Source organism: Camelus ferus, chromosome 4 (assembly GCF_009834535.1).
Source record: "Camelus ferus isolate YT-003-E chromosome 4, BCGSAC_Cfer_1.0, whole genome shotgun sequence".
Classification (NCBI taxonomy): Eukaryota; Metazoa; Chordata; class Mammalia; order Artiodactyla; family Camelidae; genus Camelus; species Camelus ferus.
Window position 1 is genome coordinate 54967402 of NC_045699.1, and position 26062 is coordinate 54993463.

At 37.3% G+C, this 26062-nt stretch overlaps 1 protein-coding gene across 5 annotated transcripts in view; it reads left to right on the forward strand.

Annotated features, from left to right (window-relative positions):
- Positions 1 to 26062, forward strand: part of MUSK (muscle associated receptor tyrosine kinase) — an 89750-nt gene that overhangs the window by 17287 nt on the left and 46401 nt on the right. For 3 of the 5 annotated variants that reach the window (XM_032478159.1, XM_032478160.1, XM_032478161.1), the window contains exons 4-7: positions 4146 to 4273; positions 5589 to 5730; positions 15117 to 15146; positions 24910 to 24939. In XM_032478159.1, coding sequence (XP_032334050.1) covers positions 4146 to 4273; positions 5589 to 5730; positions 15117 to 15146; positions 24910 to 24939 — 330 coding nt within the window. The remainder of the gene's footprint in view (positions 1 to 4145; positions 4274 to 5588; positions 5731 to 15116; positions 15147 to 24909; positions 24940 to 26062) is intronic. The other 2 variants (XM_032478162.1, XM_032478163.1) reach the window with 1 other exon arrangement.

The window sequence follows — 26062 nt, forward strand, 5'->3', positions numbered from 1 at the left end:
TGCCATGATCCTGAGAGATTTTTAACAGCCATGAGACGGAGTGACTGTCCACTTCATCCTACAGCTCCTTGGCCTCCACAAGTCCGCTGATGTTTGCCTTAACTCTTTATCAGTCTACCCGATCTGTGACCTTGTCATCCCAGGAAACGGACTGTATTTCAAATCTTAAGCTCCAGTATGTCACACTCTGAACATGGACATTTCTATTTCCAGCTCTGTCCGATGAGGGAAGCAGTTTCCCACACTCATGATCTGCCTCCAAACAGGAGGCACAAACTCCATCTGTCTCTTTCTCAGCTAAGAACAGTGTCTAGCTCTCTCCCTCCCTTCCTCGCTCTCACTCCCTACTGTCATCGACATGGTCACGTTCTCCTGCCCTTGACTCTGCTGTCCTCTGTTCCACCAACTCCCAGCGGGGACTTCATTCAGTTCTCTCTCCACTGAGTTCTCTCTCCTCCCTGTGCGGTAGCATCAAGCACCCCTCACCAGCATCCTCAGATCTGTGAACCCCTGTGCTGTAGCATCGGCTGCTCTCGACCCTGTAATAATTCAACCTTTATTTTCCCCTCTCTGACACCACACTGCTGGTGGGAAAAATCACATGCATGTTGGCACCATACAAAGCAGTGGAATCAAGTTCCACCTGGGACCTTTACTGTGAGTTTTGTTCTTGTGGACTTACATCCCTGCTTCTTGTATCTCTCATCTCTCTACTCTGTTGTTACTGCTTTCTGGAGGGGGTCATCCGCTGCTTCTTTTCAGCGTGAGATGCACTTTCTGAATGTTTGCATGGCTGAAAGTCTCTACTCTGCCCTCACTCTTGGGTAATACTTTGGGTATAGACGAGAGTTTTAAAAGGCTCTTGACTGAGGTTTTAGTAGACAATTATTCATTGTCATATGACATTCTACGTTGTAGGTGAGAAATCTCTCTTATCTGTTTACAGGTAAATCTGATGTTTATCTGTCTTAAAATTTCCAGGATTTTTCTCTTTATTTCTAGAATTCTTAAAATTTTCAAATAGATAAGAATACATTAGGTATGTTATTATCACTGTCTTTTATTAATACTTTTTTTATTCCCACTTAGTCTTAGGTGAGCCCTTTTGATCTAAAAACCAAGGGGTTTTGTTTTATTTTTTCAAAATGGGCTATACTTTTTTTCCTACCTTCTTCCTCTTTATTCTCTCTCTCTCATTCTTACACTTTTAATTAACAAATATTAGGTTTCTTTTTTTGTCCATTTTTTATGACTCTAATTTTTCCTCCTCACATTTTCTACATATCTATCTTGATACTCTACCTTCTGGGAGATTTATTTGACTTTTCCTTTTATATCATGAATTTGGTCTTCACTATGACCGTTCAGCTACTCTGATCTTATATTGAGTACTTAAGATCTTAAAAACCCATATGTTTAATTTCTAGGGATTATTTCTTCCCTGATCACTCCTTTTATTGGTAGCAAACTCTGTATGTTGTATGATGCAATATTCACTCAAGTCTCACTAAAGGTACCACTAATGCGTTTTTGAAAATCATTTTCTTCTTTTTCCTGCCTTATTTCTGTTTCCTTCTGGCTAAGTTTTTATTTTCTTTTTTTCTTTCTTATTTTTCCCTTCATGTTCATGGTTTTTCTCAAATGTCTGTTGATCTTCTAAGTTTGCTCACACTTATAAATGATGCCCGAGATTGAGTATAACAGGTATGGAGTGGGGCTAGTGGGACATCGTGGCAAAGCGGATCTGGGGGTTCTGTGAGTAAGTAGGTACGGGGGTACCCACAAGTGGGCTTTCTTTTAGCATGTGGGGCAGTGAGAATATCAGGTATGGAAGTTGGGACATTCTCTTTTGTTGAAGAATGAGGCCTTGATTTTGAAGACAGAGCTCATTTAAGTACCTCACTACTTTGTGGCACTATTTTTCCTTTGAATGTTTCTCCCATTCTTTCTGGCACTAAATGTCCTTGATTTTGGTTCTATCCTCAATCCTTTTCTTCTCTCCACTCTTTCCTTAGGAAAGCTCACCTATTCATGTGGGTATACACTGGTGTGGCCATCGCAACCGTTAACATTTTGGAATGCTTCCACACTGCTTGGTAAAAAGCTGCTTCCTGAGACCCTCAAGGTCCCCACCCCCATCACTACTCCAACTCCCCTAAGTCCTCCTCCAGGATCTCCCTCCCCCAGCTTCGTTATGGTCCATCAACTGAGGGCTCAGTTGATACTGGCATAGCAGGGTACTTCCATCATCCCGCATCAACAGGATGACCAGCTTTGATTAGTCAGTGTCATGGCTCCATCTGAATGATGCTCCCTTAGAGTGGGGAACCCATGACTCCACATCAACCCTCAATTCATTCCTAGCTTACTTTGTATTCAGTTACCCATGAAGGCTCTCCTGACCCCTCCCCAACGGATGACCAAGACACCTATTTCATTGAGAAGAAAGGCGTTACTTGCTTAAAACAAAGGTTTTCTGCCCAAGACATTATCTATGATCCCTTTGCCATAGGGATCAGTTTAGGGAGCCCAATGGAAGAAATGCTCTCTTTCATACATCACAGGTGTATCAACTCGTAAGCTAAGCTAGGTAGCTGTATGAGAACCCAATTTAGATAGCAGGCAGGGACAAAGCTGATATTTTTCTATAACACATTTGAAGTCTGTCTTGTATTTTTGCCACAATACAGGATCATACCAACTCAGAATGGCAATAATGCCTAGATTTAAAATAAATACACCATGCAGTTTTGCAAATATCAACTGCCACCAAACCACACCCCCCGACACATACACACACACACACACACACACAATTGAAGTAGAAGGAAAAAAAAATCATTTAATGCCCTTCTATGTCAAAGTAACAAATTGATCATGGCACATGACCTGACAGAAATAAAATGCATCCATTCCTCAGTAGTCTGTCCTGCAAAGACAGCCCTCTGTTTTGCATCTGTAACATAAGATTCCTAAGGATGTAAATACAGTTCTCATTATTTTATGAATGTTTCAGATAGTAAAATAACTGGCAGCCTGAAGTGTCCATTTTTCTATACATTAGATTTAATAACTCCTTCCTCTGAAAGCTCAGTATTGGAGAATAAACATTAGCTGACATAAACTATTTCTTCTGAAAAAATTAACTTGTGTGTTTCACAGAACAGGACACACAAGTTTGCTTTGCACAGAAGAGTTTCTCAATCATATGACAGAATTTCTCTCATTACAAATAATGTCTAGTTTATTTTCTAGAGGATAAATGTATCTCATTTTTAATCATCATATTTAATAGTCAAATTAAGATGGACACTAAAGGGTGAGAAGGTCATTACTCAGAATTGTGTAAAAATATAAACATATCAAAAATTTATTTGAATATATTTCTATGTCTGTTGCTATGAATTGAATTAAATAATGTTGAATTGTTACGTTAACAATCTAATCCACTTTTTATTAACTATTTTTTAAAGTGAAAAATACTATGATAACTTCAAGCTCCTAATGTGTTTTATGAATTTGTTTTTCAAATAAGATAAAACAGAAAAAATAATCTGTTGTATAAATATACCACAGCTTCTTTATCCAGTGATCTGTCAGTGGACATTTTGGTTGTTCCTATGTCTTGGCTATTGTATATAGTGTTGCTTTGAACATTGGGGTGCATGTATCTTTTTGAATTAGAGTTCCCTCCGGGTACATGCCCAGGAGTGGGATTGCTGGATCATATGGTAAATCTATTTTCAGTTTTTTGAGGAATCTCCATGCTGTTTTCCTTAATGGCTGTACAAACTATATTTCCACCAACAGTGTAGGGGGGGTTCCCATTTTTCCACACCCTCTCCAGCATTTATCGTTTGTGTATGACTGAAACATTATGTTGTACACTAGAAACTGACACACTGTAACTGACTATACATCAATAAAAATTTTTTTAAAACATAAAACAGAGATAACCTAAACTTTTTAAAATGATTTCTTTTTGATATCCACTAAAAACATGTCTTAGCCCTTGGTGAATTCCATAATGTAATATGCCTAGAAATATTTTTTAATGGATATTTAGAATTAAACATAAAGTTAGAAACTCTAAGTATAATAAAGCTATATTGCCTTTTTAATTTTTAATGTTTATTTCCCTCTAGAACCTAAAATAACTCGTCCTCCCATAAATGTAAAAATAATAGAAGGATTAAAGGCAGTCCTACCCTGTACCACAATGGGCAATCCCAAGCCATCAGTGTCGTGGATCAAGGAGGACAGTGCTCTCAGGGTAAGTGATTATTATGTTAAAACATGGTTGTACAACACATTTCCAAATACAACAATCCTTTGCGAACTCAGTTACATGCTTACGAACTTCTAGCATAAAATTTTGTCCATGTACCACATTTTAACTGAACTTAAATATTTCTGTTCCCATACAAGCAAATTGTAAGGCATTCCAGTTGGGGCTGAGTAGGAGAAAAAAGAGATGGGAACCAGGAGTATTAGGGATGAAAAATGAAGCCAAACCAAGCCAAGCAAAGCTAGAGTCTTTTTTGTTGGTTGGTTGGTATTTGAATCATTTACTGTTTAACACTGAATCTTTGAGATTCAAGGGATGAAAAAGATGGAACTAAAATCCCGGCTTTAGACCTGACAAATAGTTTCTGGGAGGAGAGAGAGAAATGAGGTTTGGAAGAAAAGGAATGAGAACATTCTGGAGTGAAATTAGAGCATCAAGAATCAAGAGCGGCAAACGAACACCTTGACAATGACCTCAGTCACACACGGCAGTCAGACTAGAAATTACGCCCATGCTCATTGTATTCTGCGTTCATATCTCATACCTGCATTCACTGATAAATTACTACACTGCATTATCACTGTGTCTTTCTGTCCTCATGTAACCTACCAACTGTGAACTCAACCAGGTCACAGATAATACATTTTTCATATTACTATACTCAGACAGAGTATTCCATGGGGAATACACAGGTGCTGATATATGTCGATTAACTGAAATGAAGTATAATATCAATAAGATTTGTTTTATTTAAAATAAAATAAATAATTTTAACTTGAATAATATTCTACATAATTCTCTGGCTTTCCTTTTAAGTATTTCCTGTAATAAAAGCAAGGGGTGGTTCTACATAGACTATTGAATATAGAGCCCCGAAAGAAAAGATAAATGTAATATCTCAACTATAAATACCAAATTTTATATTATTTGTACCATTTCCCAACTTTTCAAAGGACATATATTCCCTTAAGAATACCATGTAGGCAGTAAATATGGTGTTTAAAACAATGCTTTTTAATGAAACAGATTTGGATTTTTTAGAAATCAAATAAATTCCTAAAATAAGGCTTGTTGATTCAGGACATCAGGTCAGCCTTGGTGTCCTTGTGTCATAAAAGAAAATAAAAATTGGTAATCTTACACGATCTCATTTATTATTGTATGTTATACATAACAAATGCCAAATAAATGTTAAAACGCTATTTCTGATCAGTGTGATAATGATGACCTGATGAAATATATCACATGTGTCCTCAACAAACCCACAGACATTTTAAATTCATGTCCCCATGCCTGGCAGGAAAACCCCCGCACTGCAGTTCTGGAATCCGGGAGTTTAAGGATTCACAATGTGCAAAAGGAAGACGCAGGACATTATCGATGTGTGGCAAAGAACAGCCTCGGGACGGCCTATTCCAAACTGGTGAAGCTGGAAGTTGAGGGTAAGGAGCTGCGTTCCTTCCCATTACGGTGTTACCAGGGGGCCTCGCACGCTGCTGGGAAGGCTGGACTTCAGCCTGCGAAGCAGAGATGCGGTAGGTAGTTCAGTTCCCTCAACTCTCCCAGATATTAGACCATCAGGTCAAGACTTGGAAAATTGAAAAGAAAAAAAAAGTTCCCTAGTATAAAGGTCATTTTCCACCTATTGCCCAATTTTGACCGAAACAGATTAAATTCATTATAATACTGAAAAAGTAGGATACCATATTAGAACATCTCCCTGGCTTGGGCATTTCTCTCTTGTTTATCAATTTGAAGATACTCATCTTATCTTTTTCAGCATAAAGACCTGTAGGTATTTAAAAAGTATCCAAAGGAAAAACGTGTACCTTTTTTTTTCCAGATTGTATTCTGTCACAAAGGGTTGAGAAAAAGAAAACACTGACTCAAAATGTATAACCCCCAATGGTTCTACTTCTATGAGTTACATTGTCAAAATACTTTTCATTTTTAAAAATGTTCCTTTAAAGTCAGTTAACTCAACGACTGGTTGTGAAAGATCTTCACTGAGAAATCAGAATCCAGATAGAGCTAGGGATTCTATCATTGGGTCGTCAGATGCTTCTTGACTTAAAATTACATCACATTTTCTTAAAAACAGAAACTAGCAGCACGCCTGTACTAGGTGAGTAAACGGAGTGCAAAACCCTTCCCAGCTCTTCCTGTTACAAGACTTAGAATTAACCTCTGACTCTCAGTTTTCTTATCTGTAAAGTGGGGTTTGTTGTAAGTTTCAAAGAGATAAGCCATTGACAGTATTTAGCAGAGTGTCTGGCCCTTTGTAAACACTCAATAAATGTTGACTATAACAATCATCACTTACTTTTACTGCTTTTCTGTTATCTGATAAAGTGGTTGGACTGTCACACTTTGGCACAAATTCAATCAGGGAAGGCTTCAGAGCTTCCCCATTGCTAATTTTGATTTCATTCCTTCTCTCAGGCTAAGAATCTGCTCTTTCCCACATTTCTTCCTTCTCAATCACACAGATTTCTGCTAAGATTACTTTCATTTTCTAACTAGACCTTCTTCTCACAGCTTGAGTGATCTCATTTCCATTAACGTTCATGAAAAGGAATGAGGATGTTGGGAAGGGTGGTTGTCAGGTATAAAAAAGACATATTTTTAGCACCGCTGCTTAATTTAATATCTTTTAAATTATCAATGCTATTTAAAGCTCAGTCTGCAACATCCAGCTGATGTAACTTATCACGGAAAAATAAACAAGCACACAAACACACACACAGGCACAATTTCAGGCCTACTGAATATCGGCCTGGATTCAGTGTTTCCTTGAATTATGTGTGGAGTGATGCAGAACTAATGTTATCCATTTGTGTACAATGTCACAAAGATTTTCCTCTTCAAGATATGAAATATGAGCCCTTTGGATTATAACATATAACACTGATTGTTTAGATTACTGTCTTCACAGATTTTGAAACAATGTGCTTTAGTTTGGCCTAGAGAAAATGAACACAGATCAATTAACTGGGGTCTTGCCTTGCCATTTAATATTGTATCATGCCGATCAGGAAAACTGAATACTGTCTCCTCTCTTCCTAACATTTAAACAGTCATGTTCATTGTTTTATCAATTAATAGATGCTAGAGATTTTATTAAACATGCTGGTACTGAGAGCTCATAATATCAAAGCTTAAAGTTACTCTAGCAGTAGGTAAGATGCTCATTGTGGCAACCATGTCTATTTCCACTCTATTTTAGTCCCGACTAAAGTAGTCAATAGACGTGAAAATATGTGATCTGCTTAGCACGGTGGCTGGTACACAATCAGCATTTACTATAATAATTTTTATTAGAACATAAATATTGCAGCAAATCTGTTTTGGCTCTTGAAGCTCTGAAAGGTTGGCTTCCACTTAAAGAAAATAGTTGAGGCATTTCCACAAGAGAGAATGCAGACATGACCTATTTAAAGGAAGGGCCAGTTCAACCAATGACTCAGAGCAGGTGAAAGAAAAAAGCAACTAAGAAGTCACTGGAAAGATCCCAGTGTGCCTTCCCAGCAAATGCCTGCTGTCTTGGCAGTGGTGAGGGCTGAAGAGGAAGCTGGGCTACGGTCAGGTGCGGCAGACGAGCGTTTGTTATGTATTGTGTAGTTAAGTCTGCAGATTCATTGGAGCAAATCAGAATGAGAGCCCTGTAAGTGCTGCCTGATGCTGGGCTACACTTACAGCCAATAGGTATGTCAGGGAAAGGTGGGCTTTGTCTGCCATCGTGAGCTTCTGATGAGATTAAGCATGTAAAGATATTCTCCCCTTCAGTCGTGTCTCAAAAAGTTCAAACAGTGATGTGCAAAATCGCTGATGGAAATCATCTAACTCAAGCATGGCCAAACAGGGAGGTCTTTCTAAAAGGATGAGCGATGAGATGGCTAACATTTTAAAACGCTAAATGCTTCACATGGATTATTTTATTTAATTTTCACTAACAGCCAGTGAGGAAGGTCGTTTCACTGCGCAATTTTAGAAAGCTGAGGAACAGAAAGGATCAGTAACTCACTCAAGGCTGCACAGATAGAGGCATGTAAGAAATGGAGTAGCACTGAGTACTGTCTGTTCCATTAAAGAACAAGAGAATTATGTGTCACTCTGTCAAGCGTAGTGTCAGAACGGGGATGGGGAAAGAAGCCAGAATTCTGTGAATGATGGAGAATGGGAGCAGGGAAAAAGAGAGACATGGGTGGAGACAATTTTTTCCATAAATTTGGCAGAGAAAAAAGATGAGTCCAAAAAGTGAGCAGTAGTTGGAGGCCCATAGGTAGTGTTGTTTTGCAAGACTTCTCTTTTTAAAAGATTCAATGTTTAAAAAATGTTTACAACATTAAAAATATTAATGAGAAGGAAGCCAGACAGAAGGAAAATTTGAACGTACAGGGGAGGGGAGAATATTCAAGGGACTGTGATGCTTGAGAAGGCGAAAGAGAGGTACTCAGCCATCAGCTTTATACACGGGGTGACCACGTGTCTCAGATCGCCCAGGACAATTCTGGTTTACACCTGTTGTCCTGGAATCATTATTAACAGATTCCTTCTTTTACTTTCAAAAATATCCAGGCTTCGGTGGTAAATTATATGATTACTGTACTTATTCAGGAAGAGGAAACTTCCTTCCTTGTAATAGGAAGGAAGGAGAAAAGGGGTGTATTCTAGGATAAGTGAGTTCACAAGTTTGCTGGCTGGCATTTGCGAAAGCTCCGTTCAGATGGTCTCTGTTTCCTCTAGGAAGTAGGAAGTAAGGTTATCTTCTGAAAATACTTCTGTAAAGGGGGGCAGAGGGATGAGGAGAGTGGAAAGGTTTTAAAATAGCTGAATAGGGGAGATGACTCACTGGGCAACCAGGGTTGCTGGGCAACATTCAGGTTTTAGCGGAGAACAGAACTGGGAAGACAGAGGAACATTCATTTATTTAATTGCGGGTGTTTCCCCAGGGTTTCTTATACTGTCTCCAGCAGTGTAAGCTAGAAAAAGTTGAGAGCCAAATCCAAAGGCAAGGTATAGGCATTGGAGTTTTGTGACGAAGGAAAATAGGGCAAAGGATTTGAGAATATTGTAAGAGAATGGTAAAAACCATGACTCATGGAATCTTTATGTACTAAACACACAAACCTGGGGTTAAATGCTTAGACCTTCAGCCATAGGACAGGCAAGATAATATGAAAATCTTCCTACTACCAGAAAGCTTGGTTAGTCGTATAACAAACTCATAAGGATAAAATGCAAATATTCAGGAATCAAAAGTGACTAGAAATTGGAAAAGCAGAGCAATAAGATCACGAGCTGGTTGTACACTGTCCTGCAAGAAAAGAGAGGTGCCTATTTCTATAATGTACAAGATTGGTTTTAAGTCTCTTAAAGGGACAGAAGACAAAGTCCTGGGCCTCTGTGAAGGGCAAGTTAGCATCAACACCCTTAAATAAAGCTGAGAACCACAGAAGTGAAAAGATGGGCCAGAAAAATTCTATCTGTTGGCATAGAAAGACAACACAGAGACCTGTCTGTCTTTTCATACGAAGAAAAATCAAGTCTTCTTATGCATGAATATCCAACACTCAGGACTATATCTCCAATAGATTTGATTTTTGAATTCACACTGCCAATCTGGGAACCCTCAGCTGGAGAAATTAACATAAAAATTAGCCCCAGGTCTTCTAAAGAAGACATAGAGATAGTCAACAGGCATATAAAAAGACTCTTAATATTGCTAATTAATAGAGAAATGCAAATCAAAACCGTAATGAGGTATCACACTAGTCAGAATGTCTATTATCAACAAGTCTACAAATAATAAATGCTGGAGAGGATGTGGAGAATGCACATTCCCACTATTGGTGGGAATGCAAATTGGTGCAGCCACTATGGAGACCAGTAAGGGGGTTTCTTTAAAAACTAAAAATAGAGCTACCATAGATCCAGCAATCCCACTGGATATCCCAGTCTGGAAAAAAATGAAAACCCTAATTCAAAAAGATACACGCATCCCCAACATTCATAGCAGCACTATTTACAGTAGCCAAGTATGGAAACAACCCAAGTGCCCATCAATAGACAATTGGCTTAAGAAGATGTCACACACACACACACACACACACACACACACACACACAATGGAATATTACTTGGCTATTAAAAAAGAATGAAATATTGTGATTTTCAGCAACATGTATGGACCTAGAGAACATTATACTTAGTGAAATAAGTCAGACAGAGGAAGACAAATACTATGTGTTATCTCTTATATGCAGAATTTAAAAAGTAATACAAATGAATCTACATACAAAGTTAAACAGACTCACAGACACAGAAAACAAACTTATGGTTACCAAAGGGAAAAGGGAGGGTGGAGGGACAAATTAGGAGTATGGGATACACACATACAAACTACAATACATAAATAGAAAAGCAACAAGGATTTACTGAATAGCACAGGGAATTACATTCAATATCATGTAATAACCTACAATGGAATATAATCACATAAAATATCACTAAATCACCTTGCTGTATACCTGAAGCTAACACAATATTGTAAATCAACTATACTTCAATTAGAAAAGAAAAAAAATTGTTACAGGTCAAAAGTATAACAACAAAAAAGCTCAAAAAAGAAACACCTTACACAGGTTACATAGGATTTTCACAGATAAAGCCACACTGAGGATAAGTTCACAATGCAAAATTATAGCACCCACAGGAAACAACGTACCTTGCATGAGAATTAGCTCACACAATGTGCAAAGGGATTTAAACTCCAAGAAATTCAGTAAACAGCACAATATAATAGATACTCTAAAATAAATATGTTTAAACTAATGAAAGACACAAAAGGAGGAAGAAAAAAGAGAAAAATATGTTAGGAAGAAGAAAGGCAGTTCTGATAAAGAATTAAATATAATTTTAACAAGTGAAAAATATAATGATTGAAATTAAAAGTCAATGGACGACTAGTGATACATGAGAGAGAAATAGATGATTCACACATCAGAAATCAGTTCTTCCAGAATTTAGAATTCAGTGAAGAGAAATGGGAAAGATGAAGCTGAGTTTGAGAAATAATTAAGGATATAAATTATAGAAAGAGAGAATGGAGAAATATAAGAGAAGTTATACTCAAAAGTATAAGGACTTAGAACTTGCCCAAACTGATGGAAAATTTAAATCTTCAAGTATGAGAAGCGCACCAAGTCCCAATAGTAAAAATAAAGAGCAGATATATAAAGAGTTTCACACCCAGACTCATCATAATGAACCAAATCCATAATGAACAAAGGCAAAGATAATCTTAAATTATTAAAGAAAAGACAGATTACTTATAAAGAACAACAATTAGAAAAACAGCAATGAAGAGGGTGAGGAGAAATCAGCATTTCCAATTATTCTTATAATTTGGCATAGCCTAGTGGAGATGTTTTTGTTTTTTGGGTTTTTTTCCCTAATAAAAATCAAACTTTAAAATGTGTATAGATTTGTCTCAGTAATTTAACTTCTGAAAATTTATCTAAGGGAATTATTTATAGAAATACATACTCCAGATGATCATAAAGTTGTTTATAATAGTACAAATTTAAAAATAATTTCAATTGGCATCAATAGGGACTGACATGTGATGAAATTCTATGTGACCACTAAAAAGAATGAGATTGATCTATTATGTATTAATTTCTAAAATTATCCATCATGTATGTGACTTGGACCCATTTCCTATCTCTGAGCCTCAGTTTCCTCATCTCTAAAACAGGGATAAAACAGCTCCTACCTCATAGATCACTGCCACGATTACATGCATTAATACTGGCACACCGTAGGCACTATATAATTATTTGCTGTTTTATTATTTTTAATTGATACTTATATAGGCTTACCATCTTCAAGGCACTATCCTATTTCTTTAGAAATATTAACCCATTAGAAATACTGTGTTCATAAGTAAAAAAAGCTAAAGAACAGTATGTTATATATTTATACATTGGAGTATAAATACCAAATTGTTAACAGTCATCATCTCTGCACATAGAATTACATGGTAGGGGAGTTGGTTACCTTCTATCATATACTTTATATAGCTTTATATTTTTTGAACTTTTATAAAGAGACCTTTATAATTAGGAAGAATCAATGCTCGTACTTGTGCTTTGGAAAAAGTGATTTCTTCCACACACCATACTATTTTAATAAGTGACATCAACCTTTCCATTGTCCATTGGTTTGACATATAATTTTTGTAGTTCTGTGGCTCCATTCTGCTTTAGAGCAAACTCAAGGATGGGAAAAGTTTTGTCAAAGGCAATCGATTCTTATGCTGGTTAGTTATTCACAGCCCTGGGCTATTGGCTGAAGAATATTCAGGGTGGGGGTCATCTAAACAGAACACGGGACCATTTCCTGAGGGAAGGCATTAACCCACAAAGACAGTGAGTTGAGGAAGAAGGGTTGCCACCTAGATGGAGTGGGAAGTGAAGGGGTTCAGAAAGCGGCCACTGCTGGTGAGTTCTCCTCCCACAGGACTGTTCTTTCTTACTTATGGGCAGCAACCTGAAATTTATGATTCTATAGTGTCTCAGATGATCAAAACCAAAATTCCACTTGGGTTCTGATTTCTCAATGAACATTTTCTAAAGTTGGTTGGGTGTTACTGACTCATGAAGTGAAACGAAGGTAAGTTCCCATAGAAAAGTGAAGCTCCACTGGGTGAAAACCACAGAGGGACAACTGATTTGACGTTGGCAGGCAACTCCGCGGTTTCCCAAATTCCATAGTTACCTAGAACGCAGAAAACAGCTGGCAATCTGACAACTGTGAAGGGGCTTCTTTGGAAAGGTTAACCCCTGGCTCAGGTTCCTCTGGAACAATGGGCTTTAGGATAGGTTTCATGGCAGAACGTGATGAGGGCCAGAGAAGTCTGCCTGTCATATTTCATAGATTCTAAATGCCCATTTTAAAATATCTCAGCATATTTGGAGTGAATCTCAGGGTCATCGGTTTCTTACAATAACTGTTGGCTAATTTGTCGGTTCATTATTATGCATTTTAATGTCTCTGAAATTGAGATTTGTCTTACCAGTCTTAAAGGTAGATCAGACCCCATGTGTGGCTTCTGCCCTTTAGCTAAGATCATTTCTTAGCTGTCTCCAAATATGAGCATGCATTTACAATGATCACACAAAGATAAATCAATCATACTGGCTCATAAAGATTTCCTTATGTTTAACTAGAAATATTCCCTTCTGTTTGAGATCACTTCCTCTAATTATCTCCTTGCAGAGATGAAAACATCATTTTCAGTAGCATAATTCCATGTAGCCTCCCCACCCCTTCCCCACTGAACAATGATATTTGCTGGATTCGTTTTGTTTGGTCGAAAACAGAGACAAAGTGATTTTCAGTGCCCTATAGAAGGAATTGTCTCCTAAGCCAAGAGACAGCCTTGTCTCTCTCCAAACCCCTTTACATTCTACATTAGGCACAATGTGCATCCAAAGATCCATATTGTTTCTCTTATGTATCTTTAACTGAAACAGTCTTCTCCTGAGTACTCTAAAGGCAGAGAAGACAGATACTCAGTGGCAGGGTGATCCCACCGGGGAGTGTGATGACTTTAGTGGCAGAGCTGGAGTTTCCAAAAGGAGGCTGCCATCAGGGAGGCTCTGAATGACCTCGAAGTACCAGATTTGTATTTTATTTTCCCTTTTTTGACCAGAGCGATATTCTCCCTTTAAAAGAAATGTGTTTCATAAACACTACACCATAGAAATTAAATACTTTTAGTATGATGATATAATTACTCTTGTTTTATAGCTGGAAATTGTTGTGATGGGTTTTTCAATCACTGGGAAAAAAAAACCATAAAAAACTACAAATATCTCATTTTCTTATATTTCCCTTATATGCTTACATATTTCCCTTTTACTTCCCTTACATTCTTTGACTTAATTATTAGGAAATGATTTCTTTATTTGGAGCGAAGGGCAGATCCTGTATATTTTGTGAGTATCACATTCAGACGAATCCTGCTTTGTGGACAGAAACTGGTTGAATGTAGAATACTTGAAGTCCAAGTTAAAAGAGATGGATGTTGGAATGCACGGAGCTCCCTGCTGATTGCATTTTCGATTATTACCTTGTTTGCCCTTGGAGCTTTAAGCCCTTAAGGAAAAGACGGGTCAGAAAAGGCGCTGGAACCAAGCGTTCTTGGCATCCCCAGTGGGAAGACGTGGCTTGGCACCAGTACCAAGCTGCAGATAAGAGCCCCAGAAGCAGACCAAGAAAAGACCAGAGCCCTTCCAGGTACAAGCTTACTGTAGGCTTCCCTGGGTTTAAACAACTCCCCATTTGGAAGAAGCCCCTAAAATAGACCCCTGTCCCCAAACTTGGGAGAGGCATTTTGCGGAGGGGCTGGTGAGCCATTTGGCAAATTTAAGTGGTTTCAGCGCAAGAATCTCCATCACTGGACAGGGCACTTTACTGCTGCCAGTCCCTTTCTCTGCAATCTGAAAGGCTTCACCCCGTATCTTCAGGCTGACCTGGTCTACTGGAGGCTTTTTGTTGTTGTTGAAGACTTTTTGCAGACCTATGCTGTACATATGTAGAATTCTCAAAGACCAAAACAAATAGAAACACACCTATGACATCCCAGAGGCAAACATCAAACGATCTAACCATAAGAGATCAGGATTGTTTTCAAAAATGTTAGACTTCTGGCTGTCTTCTTTCCTAGAGATCAGATTTCCTTACGGCATCTAGAAAAGTGGAAGTGATCATGTCATGTTTATGCACATTTGATTTGCTTTTTCCTTTGTTTATGCTGCAGCTCTTAATATGACAAATGCCACAGAGAGAGGTATTTAAACCCCCCCAGTGTGTGCTGTGCTCACAGTGATTGCAGTTTTAATAAAATTTGCAGTGGTCCTGTTCCCGGCATCAATTCTCCCTGCTTGATGCCACTAACAGGTTTGATTTGCTGTCATGAGTACATTGTGTATTTAAAAACCAAAGAAAGGAAAGAGGCATAAACCTTTGATATCCCTGGGGGCTACCAAGGGGAAAATTAAACCTGCATGATTAATAGGGTGCATGCTCTTAAAGAAGAGTTTGACCCACTGGTTTTGACTTTAGGGCATATTATGCTGCATTCTCACCTAAAAAGTTCCATAGTGCTTTCAAAAAAACAACAGTAAGGTGGTCCTTTAGTTGAAGAGTTGTCAGTAAAGTTCTCTAGGGACAAAAAAGTTATATAAAGATTATAGCGCTGAACATACAATACTTCAAGGTCAAGAAGAGTTAGGCCCTCTTTCATTGCTTTGAAGAAAAAAATGGGCTCTTAACTACTATATATAAAATAGTTAAACAACAAGGTCCTACTGTATAGCACAGGGAACTCTATTCAATACCTTGTAACGGCCTACAATGAAAAAGAATATGAAAAGGAATATATATTTGTATGACTGAATCACTATGCTGTACACCAGAAATTAACACAACATTGTAAATAGACTATACTTCAGTTAAAAAAATGTGCTCCAAAGATTTGTCTTCAATTATTTAAGAGGATAGAATTGATGAAGACAATGTTGACATTATATTGTTTGAAATGAAAAGTTACTATGACCGAAAAAAAATGCCTTCTCTACTTGGAGTAAGCTTTTATTTTCATTGTTTAGGTAATAACATGAGATGCACAAGTTCAAACATACATTCACACACACACAAAAAGGAAAAATTCTTTCTCTTTAAGGCATTGATTCATCCAACAAAGATTCATCGAGCAATATTCCGGGCACTGTGCAAGACAGAGAAAGCCAGCTCATCACTGGTCTTGATTTCAAAATGTAGCTATTTTGAGTCATGCCGAGATACCACTGGGACTCCGTGGCGATATGGAATTCAAAAATAACATTCACTTGTTCCTTTCAGAAAGCAAATATATGACTTCACATTTTAATTAGTATATTCATTTCCATAAAGGATAAACTGTACAGGGCATGTTTTTTGGAGGGAACGAAGTGTACTGGCTATTCACACAGGCGGCAGAGTCTAGAGTCAACTGCCTGAGTTCAAATCCTGCGTCCACCACTTAGCGCTCGTGTCATGTCTGGTAGGTCAACTTGGTTACTTTCTGGCTCAGTTTCCCTTCCTGGAAAATGAGGTTAATAATACCTTCTCTCTCATATGTTGCAAAAGAATACACTTAACTACTACACGTAAAGCTTTTACAAGAGTGCTTGGCACAGAGTAATCGCTCAAATAATAGTTATCAATGTTAGTTCCAGGACTAATGCAACTTCTGTGCAAGAGAGGCAAGGACTAAGCCCCTGTCAAGACATCACAGCTCTTTATTCCATGAGTCATCTTTACCTTCGAGGTAGAAGCAATAAAGTTTATTGGCAAAGTGAAATGTGTATTTCAAGTAGAATTGATGTTTTATTAATTTTGGTTCTATCAGAAGAGTAACCATAGACTTTAAATCTGAAATGAGCCCTAGGAGTTATAGCTCAGTTTTTAACCTGAATTTCCAGTTAAAGGAAACTAGAAACCAAAAAAAAAAAAAGGCTATTTTGCCCAAGTTAGCCAAATGCTTGGATGTCTTAACTCCTATACCAGGACATCTTTCATTAATTACCCTATTCTTTTTTTTTATTTTGAAGCTTTTTTTTTTTTTTAACTGAAGTATAGTCAGTTTACAATGTTGTGACAGTTTCTGGTGTGCAGCATAATGTTTCAGTCATCCATATACATACATATATTTGTTTTCATATTCTTTTTCATTATAGGTTGTTACAAGATATTGAATATAGTTCCCTGTGCTACACAGTAGAAACTTGCTGTTTATCTAGTTTATATACAGTACTTAATATCTACAAACCTCAAGCCCCCCATTTCTGAGTCTTTTCTCTCTCTGTGTTTCTGTTACGTAGATCAGTACTCTGGAGCATTCATCTGCTTTAGCATCAGATAGACCTGGGTGTTAATCCTGACTCTGCCACTTACTAGTTATGGGAGGTTGGATAATTTACTTAACCTGTGAAAGTCTATTTCCTCTTTGTGAAATGGGGCAATATTACTTACAGTGTGGAGTTCTTAAAATGGACTGAGATAGCATATACACAGTGTCTACATGGCAGCTCTTTGGTAAATCCTATCCATTGTCAGTATTGTTGCCTGTTGTTTACATTGTTATAAAGCTAATTGACTTCTATCCAGAGAATATTGCTGGTTAGGCTTCTCAAATTTCACAAATAGAATGTCAACATTACCAACTGCTCCTCTTGCTTCCAAAGAACATAAATCTACCCTCAGTCATCAATGCTTTGTCCCTGCATTCTTGGTACTTGTTGGAGATTATAAGTTTGGTTTGGCCCCACTGTGACAAGTGATGGAAGGATGCTTACCTAAGGAGCTCTATGAAGGCGTGCCTTTACTGGCAAACGGGAAAGGGGGCAGTTCAGAATCAACTTGTCCAAAAAAAAAAAGAGCATAACAGCGTGAAGGTCAAGGCAACCTTAGCGTGTGTCCCACCCAACCTTACATCATATTTTACTCACTACAGAAGTATCTGCTTGCCAAAAATCTTGTTAAAAATATTGATGATTCCATCACTTACTGTTCTGAAAAACATCTTAAGTGAGAAATTGCTTTAAAACTTTAGTGCCTAGGGAGAAAAAAAATGGGGGGGTCTCTCCAGGAAGGGGGCTCCTTCCTGGAGCCAGAACTGTGTATTTTACTTCCTTGTACTTCCTTTTTTGCCCTGGCTTGCGTGTATCTCAGAATCCAGTTTGAAGCTTAGTCATAGCATCTGTCACACTAAACCAACAAGAAGTCTCCTTTCCTTGATATTAATATGTTGCTATTTCATTTAATTTATTGTCACATCATTGATTATACTCACTTTAAAAATCTCTATGGAAAGAGATGGAAATAACCAAGTTGATGGATTAATGGAACTCTTCCTCCTCAGATGGTGGTACTCAAGCATCAGTGCTCATTAGAAGCATCTGCAGATCTTACTAAAAGGCATAGTGCTAAGGTGCATTCCCCAGAGATTCAGATCTAATGGGTCTGTATTAGGGCCTTTTAACAACCTCCCAAATGATCCTTACACAGGGGATCTATGAACTACACTTTGAGAAACACGGACTTAATGATTTCTACCTAGAGTATCTTTATTCTAGAGGATGCTCAAAATTTTAAGGAGAAAGTTAGCTTATTCCTAATTAGTAGGACAAATGTTAGGAAAGCTTCAAATTTATTCATTTGTTGAGTACCTACTACATTCCACGAGTGAGGTAAATCCAAGGATACAGAGATAAATAAGACATGGTTCATTTCTTGAAAAGTTTTCAAATTTAGTGGGGAAGACGGACAAGTAATTACAATAATTAAAGTTCAGTATATTTGCAATGATAGAAATTTGGGCTGGATGCATACGCAGGACAGGACAGGTAGAGGTCAGGGAAAGCTTCACAGAGGCGAGGTCCAACAGGGATTTGATTGATGTAGGGCAGCTCATGGAACAGATCCTATCTTAGCGAGGGAGGGGAAAATGCAGATTTATTATGCAACCACAGGCTGACACTGACCCTAACCAAGGAGTAAAAGATGGACTGGAGCATTTGGGACAGTAGCTATTAGAGGTGCTCTGAAAACCAGAATGGGCTGCAAATTTGACCCACAAACTAACACTGAGTTTACACTCTATGCTGTCTTTCCTTGAACATCATTTTTAAATGGGGATATGTCTACCATCTCATCAGCTTGGGCACCTACAGTTTGGAGGCCAATCTGTGGTCCTATGTGAGCATCCAGAATCCCATCTCAAAGGTTACAGAAAATGTTCCTAAACCAAGCCGCTTTAGACAACCAGGATACTATGGTGTCACTTACAATTAAAGTAGGGCTCCTGTTCCTTTTCCCAGCTAAACTTTCTGGTTAGCTAAATAAATAAATAAGTGGAAAATTCTGCTTCTTATTAAACTTTCTTTGGCTGCTGTCAGAGCTCAGGAGATTAGGTCCAAAATGTCATTTAAAAGTAAACTAAGATTTTGATAACTGTGCCGTGGTTATATAAGATGTCAACAGTAGAGGAAGTCACGTGAAGGGTGCCTGGAAACTTCCTTAAACTTCCTTCTTGACTCTTCTGTAAATTGCAAATTATTCCCAAATAAAAACCTTTTGAAGGGCGAACCAAGAAAGGCTCCTGTCCTAATCATTAAGCAGATGCTAAACCAAAAAATACATTTTTCGGTTTTTCTTTTTTAAAGAATGATAAAAGTAAATCAGAACCGAAATCCAATTTTTTTTTCTTGGCTTACAATTAAACTTGTGGTATATTTTCAAAATCACTTCGACAAAAATATTCTTAATAGTTGCTCTAGCTCCATCTAGGACTGAAATCAAAACAAATTAACTTCATGTGGCTCTTGTCTGATCTCCCTGGTAAACACGTCTGACTCACAGTCATTATTCACCATCCATATTTACAAGCTAGGAAAATGTTATTATCTCAAAGGCCACAGAAATGTTCCCAACTCAAGCCACTTTAGAGAATCGTAATGTCACAGAGGCACAGTCCCTGTTTGTGAGGGTGCCGTGTATGTTTTTTAAAGGAACTTGCGCTCTGATTCCTTCAGAGATGGAGCCACGGGGGATAAACCTCTGTATGCATCGCTCTGCTTCAAAGGGGACAGAAATGTAAACAGTGGCGTTGTGCCAGGATCGGGTGTCTTTGCTTTAGCCACCAAGAAGTCAGGGAAGGAAAACCAGGTATTCACTTAGGTTTATTATCCCCATTGTCAGGTTTTCTTTTCGCGATTGGAAAACAAAAGGAGAATCTGTTCAGAAATGAAGCACCACAGAGCCTCAGTGTGATTACTTTTCAACCACCCTGGGCCATTTTCTCTTTTTAAGTTAAAAATTAAAATGATCCTTTTGTTCTTTGTGGTGGTTGTCCTCTAACAGGAATCCCTGACTCAAGAATTCTTAAAATATGATGCTAGATGAAACAAATGTAGCCTATTTAAGAATGGATTCAAATGATCTAATATTGATTAGCATCTATGTTTTAATAATGGACCTGAAGAATGGATTTCCTCTTCTAGAGTGATTCTTCTCAGGTAATTGAGGATTGGATTTAAACACATGATTTAACATCTACAAAAAAGGGCATTCAACATGATTAATATCTGGGATGCAGACAGCTCAGGCAGATTAAAATTTAAAAATAAAATAACCTGCTTTTGAAGTCAGTGGGAGGAGTAACTTTCATCAGTCAGGAAGATACCATAGAGATGGAAATAGCTCTGAAAAAAAGAAAGAAAGGAAATAGGAAGGAAGGAAGGAAAGAAGGAAGGAAGGAAGGAAGGAAGGAAGGAAGGAAGGAAGGAAGGAAGGAGCTAGAAGACATCTTCAAAATTAGCCTCCAATACTTTCTGGCTTTGTGTTAGTTGCTACATTAACTACTTTGTTCAGATCATGTTACTTTATCTTGTCCATAATTCTACAAGTTGGGCGTTGACACCTACATTTTCTGCATGAAGAAACTGAAGTTCAGAGAAGTCGAGCAATAGTACAGATCAAACAGCTAGTAAGCAGGATTGTGAGGACTCAAACCCAGATCTGCTTGTCTGGTTTGTTGTAAGGGTGTTGTATACAATTGCAAGGCAACAATTCTAGTAATACGATTTTGATTTCCCAATTTCTGAGTATGTCCTTAAAAAAGCCCTTGAATGGTATATTCTTAGAGTACCAGACAGTCAGAGATATCCTTAAGATACTATGAAGAAAATTATAAATGATGCCATCCTACAAAGAGCAAAGAACATGCTATTTCAGCCTTCACTGAGACTTCAACTGTAGGTAGCTGAATTCCTACCACCTTCTTGGCTTTCCTGACTCCTGCAGTCAAAAGAATAGAAACCATCACCCCGGTCTGCCTGTTTTCTCTTCTGGTTTCATTTCTTTCTTTTCACAAGATCTATGTGACTATTATTTTACTTAATGTATTCCTTTTATTTCTACCAGAGAACCTTGACGGCTTTCTTTCTTCCTATATAACAATACATTTCCCCTCCAAATATCTTCTCCTATCAACTAATACAGAGAATTGAGTATGAGGAACTCAAGTTACTTTAGAATCAAATCATATTTACTCACACACACATTCACATTCAAAACTGGGGAGAGAGACCCTAATAAGAGCAAATATAAAAATGAGTATTGGATATTCATGACTTTCAATAGAATCAATAACCTAACTGTAATATTATATGAATGCAAATAAAACTCTTTAGAGAGAGTCTTGAAATTCTTTGAATTTATGAGACTATGTATGTGTTTGTTTTAGTTCCAGATACCACAAGATAAGAGGATAAATTAAGATAAGAGGGAAAAATAAGAGGTTCAAAAAGTAAGTAGTCAGGATGGTGAACTGGGGCAAGCAAACTTGGAAAAATAAAAATATTTGATGCATTTTTTTTTTCATTTTTGTCCAGTGGATATAAATAGGAACTAGGTCTTGCAGGTGGTCATTGTAAAAGGACTGATTTTGGTTTGATCTAGATTACATATGTATTTTAAACACAGTTGTTTAGAATGGGTTACTATGACAGTGCTGAGTCCCCCATAAATCAAAGTACTCAAGAAAATGATGAATATACTATTGAACTTGGATGTTGATTATATCTCAGATTATTCCAATATGAGAAGTCTCAGGTTCTCTATCCTAAATGTCCTACTGAACAATCTCAAGAAAGCTGAGAAGGAAAATGAATCACTATCCAATTCTTTTTTATAGTATTTCCTTTTTCTACAAAAGACAGTGCTGGACTTTGAGGGGGTAAAAAGACACAAGAAAAGTAAGCTAAGCTCCTCTCTCCTCCACACCCCCACCACCAAAGACTACAAATCATTTTGGAAGACAAGACTGATGCATTATACATAAAGCAGTTAGAAAAGAATTTTAGCAATTAAGGGAGAATAAAGACTATGAAGCAGAACATATAAACATTGCTAAGTGGTAGAACAACAATTTCAGAAGTCAAGAGGGATCATAGTAGGCTAGGCAAGCAGGATGCATGGAAAAACTAGAAATACAGTTTGACCTTGAAATGACAATCATACACTGAATGAATGTACTCCACCTTAAATAGGTTTTACAGTATTCTTGCATATTTTTCTCTAATTTAAAGTAACCTCAATTGTGTGTGCATGTGTGTTAATGTGTGTACATACGTGTGTATATTAATACATAAGCATATATTAATATGTACGTATAAAGATGTATATTTGCATTTGTGCATAAAAAGAAAACTTGAGTCTCTATATGAAAATAGAATTTCTGGTGGAATTGCCAGGTGTCCTTTTAGGAAGATGGCAATTCTTAGACATTCTTTCATCTCTTGTGTTGGTTCTAATCTGCATTGGAGGAGATGGATGCATTCTTTCCAAACCACTTCCAATTCCAAACAAATAAAGCAAAATGAGCAATCATAACCACAACAACAAGGTGAAAAATAGCGAAGGAAAATCAGCATTGCCCGCAGAGTCTACTTTGAAGTATAAATCCAGTAAAAGATCACTGGAGTAAAATTCGAAGGAGACTGAGAATTTACCTGCACTTGCTCCCAAACTCTAAAAGGAGTAGTGTAAGATGAATAAATAAGGTTCTCAGAATTGACTGAGGCCCTTCAACTTTAGAAGAACAAAATTTTGGAAATATAGCAGCCAGACTATAAAGACACTTGATATTCCCATAGAAATTCCATGCCATCTCAGACACCTATAATGTAGTTATTTGGCTGGTGAAAAAAAAAAAAGGGTTTTCCCCCTCAAGCTTAGAAATAAGCACAATTGTGCTGAGAAACTAGAAAGACATTGTAAAGCAATATTTTTTGGTGTCAAAGTGTACCAAAAATTACATTTACATACAGAAGGCAAAATGTACATATATTTGTTAACAGGCAAAAATATTACCAAATGCTGCTTACTTCATGTTTTCAACAATCACCTAACAATCCTAGATGAATAATACTTTTTTAGCTTTTATTATTTAATGGTATTTCCTTATCTAATAATTTATCATTTAATGATATTATTTAATGATATGGATATCTGCTTTCAATATATAATAACCATTTATGATAAGAAAAGATTTTAAGGCACTGTGATTATAATTATTGGCTATCATGATACAACTTCCATTTAAGAATACAATTTTTCAGGCCTAATCTGGTCCAAGTCTGGACCTTCGTTTATTTCTGCTATTAAAGGCTGTGTTACAAACAGGGAAGCTCTGTAGTTTTCAAGTGTCCAGGTGACCAGTTTTAAATATGGAGGAAAAACTCACTTTTGTCCAATATGACCTTGATACTTAACAAAATAAGATAAAAATGTGCCACAGACTTGATTGGTAGAGGCAGGGAAATCTCAAACAGTAAAAGCTAACTGGGAAATCATAAGTTCACTGAAATTTAAGAGGATTGGGTGTTAGGCATCAAAATGAGGACTTCTCACCGTGATGCTTGGTTAGAACGAAGACTTGGTGTCTGAAAATTGGAGTGGCATTTCTGGCTCTGCATCTGCAGCAAATCTGAGTCTCAGACTCCTTTTATAGAAAAATGGGCTGAATAATATCAGTTATGTCCAGCCAGAGGGCTATGGGGAAGCTTAAATGAGTTACTGTACAATAAGTGTGGAAGTACCCATAATCTGTAAAGAATTATACCAATGTATTCTTATCATTAAAAGTAGTTAACAATAGCATTGCTGTTTTATACTGTAAACACATACTGTACTTGGCTTATCACTAATTCAAAGAAAGGTCTAAATTGACATGAAAAAAAAAATCTTCATCAACAAAAAACAGAGCTCCATGTGGGATCTACCTCTGATATGGTTCTATTAAACATTTTGGAACCATTAATTTGGTAGTTGTTTCTTTTCTAGGATTTTTAAAAATTTATAAATTCTCAATTCCATATACCCAGCTTAGACATTTTTACACTTTCCTTTGTAGCTTGCTTCACTGGCAGTCACCTGAAAGACCATGACTTACTCCCCTTTGCTCTCTGAGCAGCCCCGGGAATTGATACAGAGGAGAGAATCTCTGTCCATTGTAGGCTTTGTTCTGCAGAAACCCCCTAATCCTCTGTTTACCACAACATGAGTCTATTGCCATAGAAATGATAGCTGAGATCCCAGATTCAACATCACTGACTTCACAGCAGGGCCTTGTAAAAGGAGAAGCCACGCTAACAGGGAGGAGGGTCATTTATCAGCATCATAGGCAGTGTGTTGCCTTGAAAGGAAGGGTAATTGTCAATGTTTGAATAAAAATGCATGGATGAGCTATGTTGTTGGGTGTGCTGTAGTTCATTTTCTGTGTAGTACTGCCTGACTGAAAGTAACCTTTTGAAATTTAATGTCATTTAATAGTTTGCTTTTCAAAGGTCAGACTTTTCCCTTGATTGCATTTGTTTCTTATTGAAATAAGAAACAAGCAGATTCTAATTAATCTTGTACAGCTGATGTTTATGTGGTCAAAGATTCCCTTTTTCATGATGTGTTGTTTCTGTTTGTGTTTGTGTGTTTTGTCTTGTTTCTATTAATAGAAGAGAGTGAACCTGAACAAGATACTAAAGGTATTTTTTTTCTTTCTGCACTGCTTCCTTTTAAATGTATGTTTCTATTCAACTGTTTATTTCTCTGACCTTATAAACAACTCCAAGTGCCATGACTTTGTAAGGACATAGCAAACGCCGTATGGGGAGTGTTAATTCAGCATTTAACAGTGTCATTAGATGGCCTGCTTTATTATATGATTACTGAGCATTTGCTTTTATTAAGAAAAGACTTAAACTTTGTATCCCAAACTCTGAAAATGCAAACTAAAGGAAATGACATAAATCAGCACGAGACTATCACTCTCACACAGATTGGAACAGAAAGTTCCTTTGACCAAAAGCCTTAGGGGCTGGGGGGGGGTGGGAGTGGAGGGTACAATCTTTGGAGACATGTAAAAATATCAAGGTGCCAGGTTTTATTGTCATTACTTCAAGTAGACAAGCATTATGCAACTGCTCCAAACCAAACCAAATCAATCAAACTGTCCTAACCTAACTTTTGTATATTTTGGATGAAATTCACAAGTTCTCATATAACACAGTTTGGCTCTAGGCATAAACCCTAGGCTGGTATTCTTTGAAAGAGCACCTCCTCATCTTAGTATTTTGAAAAATTTCTTAGTATTTCTAAATATCAGGCTGCTTATAACTAAATTTAGATAAAATCACTTCACCTGCTCCTGTGTAATTTTTCTCCTTTTTTAGTTTTGGCTTTCTTTGTTTTCAATTTACTCCTATCAGTCACTGCTGGTTTGAATCAGGTAACCCCAAAAAATCTCTTTAAGGGAAGCTAGAAAATAAGAAAGAAAGCAAAGAACAAAAGAAAATAAAATCCATGCAAGCTCATTGTGTCCTTTGGAATAATTGCTCAGAAATAGAATTTATAAGGGGCTTAAGTATTCCTCTGGCTCTATTCCCTTACCAAGAAAAGAGAGGTAATTCATCTCAAGCCAAGCTGCCTATTAAATTCAGGATTTAATTTGGGTCCCCCGTCTGTTAGGCTTTCCATTACACGACCAGTGCCATTTCAGAGTGAATAATGGCTCCATCTCCTGATTACAAATTCAGATTACCCCTTAAAATGACAACCAATAATAGAACTTATTCTGTATCTGAAAGAGCTTTGAAAAATGGAACAAGA